Source organism: Helianthus annuus, chromosome 14 (assembly GCF_002127325.2).
Source record: "Helianthus annuus cultivar XRQ/B chromosome 14, HanXRQr2.0-SUNRISE, whole genome shotgun sequence".
Taxonomy (NCBI): Eukaryota; Viridiplantae; Streptophyta; class Magnoliopsida; order Asterales; family Asteraceae; genus Helianthus; species Helianthus annuus.
Window position 1 is genome coordinate 156,387,628 of NC_035446.2, and position 8,878 is coordinate 156,396,505.

Consider the following 8,878-nt stretch of genomic DNA (forward strand, 5'->3'; position numbering starts at 1 on the left):
TTTAACGTTGGTAAAATGATCAAACGATATACTTCATAAACAGTTGACACCATATACCTAATCCTTAAAACAAGTGAGAAAAAATGAATTTTTGACATCACCATGGAGAAATTTATGTAATTAATATCAAAATTTTATTATACATTAATTCTTTATATGAAAATTCAATTTTATAAAGTATGTTGAGTGAATATTCTTGCATATTTCAATTCTTGATGGCATGTTTGTTAAAACACCAACATAAAGAACACCAACATCATAAGTTTGGAAGTCAACCTAACAATAATAAATATTCAAATATATAACAATAATAATAATAAAAGCATCTACTTCCATAAACGTTTAAAACTACATGCTACCACAAATTAAGTTCCATCATAACAAGCAAAGTAAACCATTCATTTCTTAACATAGAACATCACATACGATCAGTTACCTTTATCAGGCGACTTCAAGTAGAGCGTCTCGCCACCGTCTCCACCGCCAGAGCTACCACCACCCCGCCCCTCACCGGTGGGACCAATATCTTGCTTACGACCAAAGTCGGGGAACCCACCACTTAGGTGGGTCCCACTGACACCCGCGCTATTATTGTCGGTCTGCAGCATGTGAAGTCCACTGGTTCCAGTTCCAGAACTCATGCCCAGATGGCTATGCATTGCTTGCTGCTGTAGTGAAGAGTACTGCTGCTGACTGTACATCATGGATGAGCGTGCAGCCATGAGTGCTTGTGGTGACATCTGTTGTGCCTGTTGGTGCTGCTGCATGTAGTGACTCCCAGCCTGCTGCTGCATCATCCCACCTTGAGGATACTGAGTCATGATAGTACAGTTGTTACTGGTTAGTGTACAATTGTAAAATTATTGATGAATGATGAATGGATATGATACTGCTACAATGGAAAAAAGTGAAGATTTTTTTACCTGAGAGTGAAGACTAGGTGCTTGAGGTTGAGAATCAGCAATTGCAGCAAGGTACATAAGGTTTCTCTGAAGCTTGGCCTGATGTCTGTCATTATCAAACCATTTCAAGCCACCATGTTTTGGAGTATGTGTGTGTGTGTATACTATTTAGTGAGTGAAAAACAATAATTTTATATACTTTGTTTGTGTCCACAAGGGGGTCTATATTTGGTTTCAAGTTTTATATAAAAAAAATTTCTTCATATTAAAACACAAAACTAGGTTGTAGAAAAATATAGAGTTTATAAATTGGACGAAAAGGGTTAAACTTTTGATTCGTTGTGACCCTATGTGTTATAATTTTGAGTTTAGTACACGAGTAGTTAATATCAGTAAACCGTATGCACAAGAGAACTTAACTCTTTTATTAACTTTGTTTGTGCCCACCAAGGGGTCTATGTTTGATTTCAAGTTTAATGTAAAATAAATATATTATAATAAAACACAAAACTAGCTGCAGAAAAAATTGTTATATTTTTTGATGGAGTAAATTACGTTTTTGACCCCTGTGGTTATATCACTTTTACCATATTAGCCCAAAATAAGATTTTTTAACATCTGTGCCCCCATGGTATCTATAACTAACTATTTTGACCCCTGAATCTAACCAAACCCCAAACTGTGGTTAATTATTAGTCACATGATGGGTATAATGGTAATTTCTCATCCTATACTAAAACTAATTTCTATCATATCATCTGCAAATCACACACACCTTATCTTCAAAAACACAACATCGTCTTCATCTCTTTTATCCTTCCCCTCTTCACTCTCTCAAAAGCCCTAGCCCCAGAGGATCGAAGAAGAAGGGAGCACCACACCACCACCACGAACAACACCACCACCGAACCGCCGCCTCCATAGCACCACCACAGAACCACCGTCACAACATCACCACCGAACTGCCGCCTCCACAGCACCACTACAGAACCACCGTCAATTTCTCTCCTACTTCTCTGTAACCGTCTCTATTGATGTTGCCGGCCATCGAGCCATCGATTCGGTAATAACTACAGAACCACGTAATTTACTCTTTGAAAAAAGTAATCCTAAATCTACTTTTGATGTTCCAGGCCATCGATTTGGTCATAACCAACAATCAAGGATTTGAAACGAATAATCTGACATTGATGTTGCCATGGAAGTCCCACTAAACAAATTATTGGGTTGGTTAATAATTAATTGGGAATTAATTGGGGGGAATCAGGATGTTAAAAGTAGCGGAGATGATGAGTTGGTTTTTTGTTCTTCAAGTTTTGTTTGTTCTTCAGATTTATAGCGGAGATGATGTGTCGGTTAATAATTAATTTGGGGGAATCTTCAGATCTATAACAATCGGGATGTTAATATATTTTTTTGATTTGTTGTTGTTCACGAAGATCTGAAACTAAAATGTGGGTTTTGTTTAGGGGATGATGAAGATGGTTGAAGGTGGTCATGTTTTTGAAGATCTGGGTTTGAAGATGATGTGTTCTTGAAGATGATGATGTGTTCTTGAATATCTAGGTTAGAAGATGACGATGTTCTTGAAAATTTGGGTTAGATTTAAAGGGGAGGAGAAATTACAAAAATACCCATCATGTGACTTGCATGTGACAAATACTTAACCAGTGTAAGGGATGGAGTTAGACTCAGGGGCCAAAATAGTTAGTTATAGAGACCATGGGGGCACAAATGTTAAAAAATCTTATTTTGGGCTAATATAGTAAAAGTGATATAACCACAGGGGCCAAAAATGTAATTTACTCTTTTTGATGTGTCTTATGTTTTTTGAAGTTACTAGGGTCTAAGAGCATTAACATCCCATCCATTAACCTATCCCATATCTTTAAAATTTAAAAAAAAAATCTACTACAAACTCATTAGAGCATTCTCATCCAACCCACTAAAATCTGTGAGTGGAGTTTTTATAATATAAAGAGTATAAAAAGTGGTTGTGAGTGGAGGAGAGAGAAAATGTTACTGTTCATCTGTATATTTGAGGGGACACTGTTCAGCCCCTATAATCTTTTAATATATTTTGAAAGTGATTGTGAGTGGAGGAGAGAGAAAAGGTAATGATAAAGGTATAAAAGAATATTATTTACATCTCATCCACCATTTCTCTTCCCCGCCCTTATATTTTAAAAAATTGCTACACTAGCTTTTCAGAGCATTCACAATCCTTCCATCAAATTAAAATTATTTGAGAGAAATTTTTATATTATAAAAAGTGGTTGCAAGTGGTTGTGAGTGAAGAAAGAAAATGTTGTTGTTCATCTGTATATTTAAGGGGACATTGTTCACCCTGTATAATATTTTAGTATATTTTGAAAGCGGTTGTAAATAGAGAAGAAAGAAGATGTAATGATAAATGTATAAAAAATATTATTTAATTGAATAAAGAGAGAAAATGTAAATGTTTGTAGTGTAATTATAGAGTAAAAATGGTGGAATGGATATGAATGCTCTCATATATATAAAAAGCTACTATTCATCATCCATCAAATTATTGTCAATATATAAAAACAATAAATATAATAAAATAAGTATTTGTGAGTTGGATAAAAATAAAAATGATGGATGAGATTTAGGAGGTTTTTTCAAAAATGAGAGATAAATTTAGAAGTATTTTTTGTTGAATTTAAAAAGTATGCTTTAAGAATTAAGATAAAGCAATGCTCTCCCAAGTTCTAAAACAAAATAATTTATAAGTAATTTGGGTTATGTAGTGTTGATGGTGTGATTTGTAGTCTATAATTAAGTCTACAGTTTACAACTCATAAGATTTTAAGCAAACTTTTTTTTTATGAAAGTGCTCCAATTTTATTATCTTCTTTAGACCTCAAAAAGGTTGATGAAGATGGTCCTAAAGGTATGACAATCATATAATCTGCAATTGAGATGTTTTGACACAATCTAATTTTGTAACTATTTAACTTGAAAATGTCCAATGAATAATTATCAAAATGATCAACATAAATGTAAATACTCACTCTGCACATTCAGCCATTTTCCCAGAGTTTTGGCTCTCAACAATCTTCAAGATCAGAGACTTGTTTTCATCCAAGTACTGCATGAAGGAAAACTAATGCTTAATAAACAAGTACAAATTATTCCAGAAAGTATAAAAACCAGAAGCAAATCCTGTGTTAGTTAAGAACCACAACAATATAATATAAATATTAAATAAAACTGACATGCATTATAAAATTAACAAGAATGTATAATATAAGCCAAAAGATAGTTTATAGCTTATAACTAGGGGGTTAAGCGTGAATGGTATCCAACTCATTTGCAAAAACCAAGGACTTAGATATAATAATCTACTCTTGATTTGCGTAATGAAGTCTGCTAATAAGATGCCTAGACCACAAAAGACAACAAATGAATCAATGGAACAAATAAAATAAACAAGCACAAAGAATCTTTGCTAACCCTTTCTTTAATTCCCAACCTGCACATGCAGATAAAATTCCAAAATAAATTAAAATATATTCACTTTAATAATAAGTAAAGATACACATACATATATATACCCCATACAATCACAAAAAAAAAAAAAAAATGGAATTATAATATCCGACTTCATGGAATTTAGACAGTTTTATCTGATAACCTGTATCTCACTGAGTGCTAACAGGAGTAACAGGTCTGGTGCCATTCGACTTTCTCAAATATATTTTTTTTAAATAATAACGTAAATACTAGTGTTTTTCTCCAAAATCAACCCAAAAACCCTAAATAAAACCTTATAGAATCTACGTAAGGTTATCATTAAAAACACTAGCTTAACTTTTTTTGAGGGTGTTTAATTGTTTATAAGTTTATAACGATTATTTAGTGCTTATTTGTAAATGTAAATAATAAATAAATTGATGTTAGGTCATGTCACAATACTTTTGGGTTGGGTTCAAAATCTTGTTTTCTGTGCCGGTTAAAAAAGAAACACAAAAGGTATGCAAAGTTCAAGACTTTTAACAAATATTCTCCAAGCAAAGGATAAGGCATCTATGGTAGATGATGATGAAGAAAAGATTATAACAAATAACAAAATAATAAATGTAAAAAATAACTATATATATTCTTGTAGTCAAAAGGTGGAAGAGGTAGCAGACATGTGTTTTGCAGGAGTTATTATTATGATCAGTAGTGTGCAGATGATGCAAGGTGAAGAAGACTTTTGCATAAAGTACAGCAGTAAATTACACATACACGTAATAATAAGATCTATGTATACAGGAAACTTGTTGCAGATGAAGAAACAAGCAGGGAAAAGGCAGGCAAAAGCCAAAAAAAATAAATAAACAAAAAAAGATTTATTATAAAGTTGAACAAATACACCAAACAACAAGACACACAGGATATATACATACATATACAAGGTTAAAACATCTGAGTGAGGAAGAACTTGAAACCTGTTGAATATGATCAGTAGTGACGTTGTTGGTGGGATAATAGGCTGCCATCATGGGCTGCATCTGCATCAGGTGCTGCTGCATTATAAATATATAAGATCTCTTGCACCCTTTCTCTCTCTATATGTATATGTGGGTGGGTGTCTTTCTCTCTCTAAGATGGATGGAGAAGGCAAAGGCAAAGGAAAGATGATGAAAATGGGGCTCCACAGTGTTTCTATGTGGTCTGAGTTGAAACTCAAAAACACAGGGTTGGCTCCAGTTGTTTGATTGCAAAGACTGAATGGGGTCTTTTGAAGCCCCTTGAGACTAAGTAAGTGTTGATATGATATGATGGATAGATAGATAGAAGGTAAAATGAAAAGAAAACAAAAAAGGCAGCAGGCTTTTCTCAGTGTACTACAATCTTTGGCTATATATACAGCTGGTGCTGCTTGAGGATGAAAGAGGGTGCCACCAAATTCAAATTAGGGTTTTTGAGTCTTTCAACTTCAAATCACCATAAAACTTGTAAGATAATGATAACTATAAAATATGAATATAAAACTTTTAGGGTGAAGGGAGTAGTTACCTAATGGTATTACCTAATGCTCCAAAACGTTGACGATGATTTACCTAATTGGGTTTAGGTAAAGGTGTTTACTGACACTTTACCGCTTCCCACTCTCATTCACCCTTATATCATGTTAAATAAATATGGAGCTAACTGTTTTGTATAGAAAATAATTTGAAATCAAAGGCTAATGTTCATACATTAGTTATACTATATACGATAAACGAATTGATCTTACAAGATCTTAAGTTAAATGTGTCGAACTTGAGTAATTAGTCGGTCGCGCTCAGCCTCGAGTCATCCCATTTATCCCTCGCCTTGATGAGTTTTTTTTTGTTTTATTACCTATATAATTCATATTTTTTTACTTTAGTATTTAAAATGAAACTTGAGAGGTAAAACTATCGCATTAATAGCCAAATCTAATTAAATAGCCGTAGACATCCTAGAAGAGAACGCACCATGTTCATGTAAGAAGACGAAGGTGCGTAAGGCGGCAGATTAAAAACCGTCTAATCTTAATAAAAAAAGGCTTTAAAAACAACCCTGTGGAAATATGGGTTTGAACTCACGCCTAAGCGCATTCGCTCGAGTTTGGGTTTTAATGCGTTGTAAAATATATGTTTATGATAATCCACACGTCAATTTCCGCCAAGTTACTATTCACGCTTCTAGCTAATATTAAGTAACTTTTTTTTATTTAAAAGAAGGTTTAATGTCATAAATAAATTACATGACTTTTATTGATCTTAGTAAAGGTATTATAGTTTTTTTGAATAGTGTATTGTTGGTAACTTTAGTAGTGTGGAGCTCTTTGGATAGCTAGAATTACTTAAAAGACAAGTGACAGACTTTAATATACGGTATAAAGTAGAAGGTGTGTAGTGCGCAATGTTCAAGACAGTTGCTGTAACGCTTCGTATTTTTTGTACTTTCCTTATTTAGAAAGTATGATTGTATTTCTAATAATGGAAGCTTGTAATTGTAGCGAGTTCGTATTTCTTTTCCAAACATTGTAATCTGAGTCTTTGATCATAATGAAACTCTATTATTTAATACTTTATACTTGTTACAAACTTCAATGCTCATACTCGAAAACTCGCTCTTGGAATACTTGAAACATCAGTTTATACATGCATTATATTGATACTTTACACTTGTATGCTTGAAATACTTAAACCGACTAACGCGAATATGGCCGAACTTAACCCTTTCATACGACGGGACTTCCCTTCGTGCGAGTGAACCTTCCATTCGTGCGAAGAGACTATTCCCATCCGTGCGAACTGACCTCAGTCGCACCAACCCATACGCATGAACACTACTCCGCATCTATAAATAAGAGACCGTTTGCACACTCAACACTTTCCAAACACTCAACTCTCTCTCAACTCACTGAACTTGTGCACTTCAAACAGGACATTCCAGCAGCTTCTAAGTGAGTCCTAACTCACTTTCCATAACCAGTTTCTACTATTTCCTTCCTTTTCCTCTACTTTTTATAGTTTTCTTCAAATCTTCATAACTTGGATAACCTCTAGAATGGTTTTCACATACTTTCCTTGGCAATCTAAAGTGAAACCTCACCACTTATGAGGTCCAAACGAAGATTACAAGTTCTGTTTTATTTTATTAAAAATCCTTGAACAATACATTCTAATTTTGAAAACTTAGTGAAATCTGGAACTCATCGAGCTCACAGCTAAGTCCATAACTGTGGGTTTGTGTTGAGGTTGATATTCTCCAAGAAACGAGCTCGAAACAGAGGTTTTCGTAACGAACCAAACTCTGTCGCACGAAGTAGTCCCTTCGAACGAACGAACTGACTCCATTCGTGCGACTGAGTTCATTGGCACGAAGTAATATTCTATTATTTTCACTTTCTTTCTTACAAAATTCCAAGTGTTGAAACCATCTAGGATTCGTCATTTTCAATGTGGACGAACCTGTGTTCTGGTGAAAGTGTGAACCGTGGGAGCCTGGGCTTTCCAAACTAGTTCCACTACCTCACTTGCATACCTTGTAATTGAACACCCAAGTAGTTTCCTAGAATCAAAGTACGTTAACCCCACCTTGCCTCCAACACTTGCCATATTGGGAATGACACACCCGGTTGTTCATACTTGACAGCTTGGATAATTTATTTAATTATTTGTGTTATACTTATTATTCATGACCAACCGGGTTTATCGACTATGTCGATTAACTTTGAGGTTTGAGGAATCATACAGCGAGGTGTTCGTACCTCCATGCTTGACATACATGAAATCTGTGACAATACTGGACTGATTAATACTACTATATAATATAAATTATAAAATACACTAAACCAAATTCTTGACGTTAACCGGTCTATGGTTAAATGTTCAACAGGACCTTTTGTTCGCACGAACCGGTCCCCTTCGCACGAAAGGACCTCTGTTTGCATGAACTAGTTCCCTTCGCACGAAAGGACTTTCCTCCGCACCAACAGTGTTATGTATTTCGGTTATCTTTCTATCTTTTGTTCCAAGTTCCTCGTTGACAATTCTAATGGGTAAATCAGGACCCATGAAATCACATAAACTTAGTGTCTAAAACGAGTGCTTAGACAAGATATACTTTCATGTTTACATACTTTTGTACTTTAATTCCAACCAGAATCCTCCGTTCAACTCCGAATAAATCACACACCTTCGTTTACCCCATGTAAGGTAACCTCGGTGTTCCGACTCTCACCATCATCAACTCACGGAATTTAAAAAAGGAAAGCTTTGCAAAACCGTGAGTATACTCGACCCATTTTACTTTTTACACTTTTGGGTGCAATACGTTTCATGCTAGCAAACACGCAACACACATACTTTATGCTCAAACACAAACAATCCAATATACATGCTTAATACGTTATGCTTGAAGTCGTGTTTACTGGACTATTCTTTTGCTTTATACTTGTCATTAACTTCGTACAAGCCTCCCTTAACATG

General features: G+C 34.6%; 1 protein-coding gene across 2 annotated transcripts; it reads right to left on the reverse strand.

Moving 5' to 3' along the window:
• Positions 1–290: 290 nt before the first annotated feature.
• Positions 291–5,746, reverse strand: LOC110904534 (GRF1-interacting factor 1). 2 transcript variants are annotated; one of them, XM_022150377.2, is made up of 4 exons: positions 5,318–5,746; positions 3,938–4,014; positions 924–1,008; positions 291–812 (listed from the first exon to the last, which is right to left on the reverse strand). In XM_022150377.2, the coding sequence occupies exons 1-4, from the start codon at positions 5,441–5,443 to the stop codon at positions 429–431; spliced, it is 672 nt and encodes a 223-aa protein (XP_022006069.1). In that variant the 5' UTR covers positions 5,444–5,746; the 3' UTR covers positions 291–428. The 2 variants fall into 2 exon arrangements, with proteins under 2 accessions (XP_022006069.1, XP_022006070.1); XM_022150378.1 differs by having other exon boundaries at positions 379–812; positions 5,360–5,639.
• Positions 5,747–8,878: the final 3,132 nt, after the last annotated feature.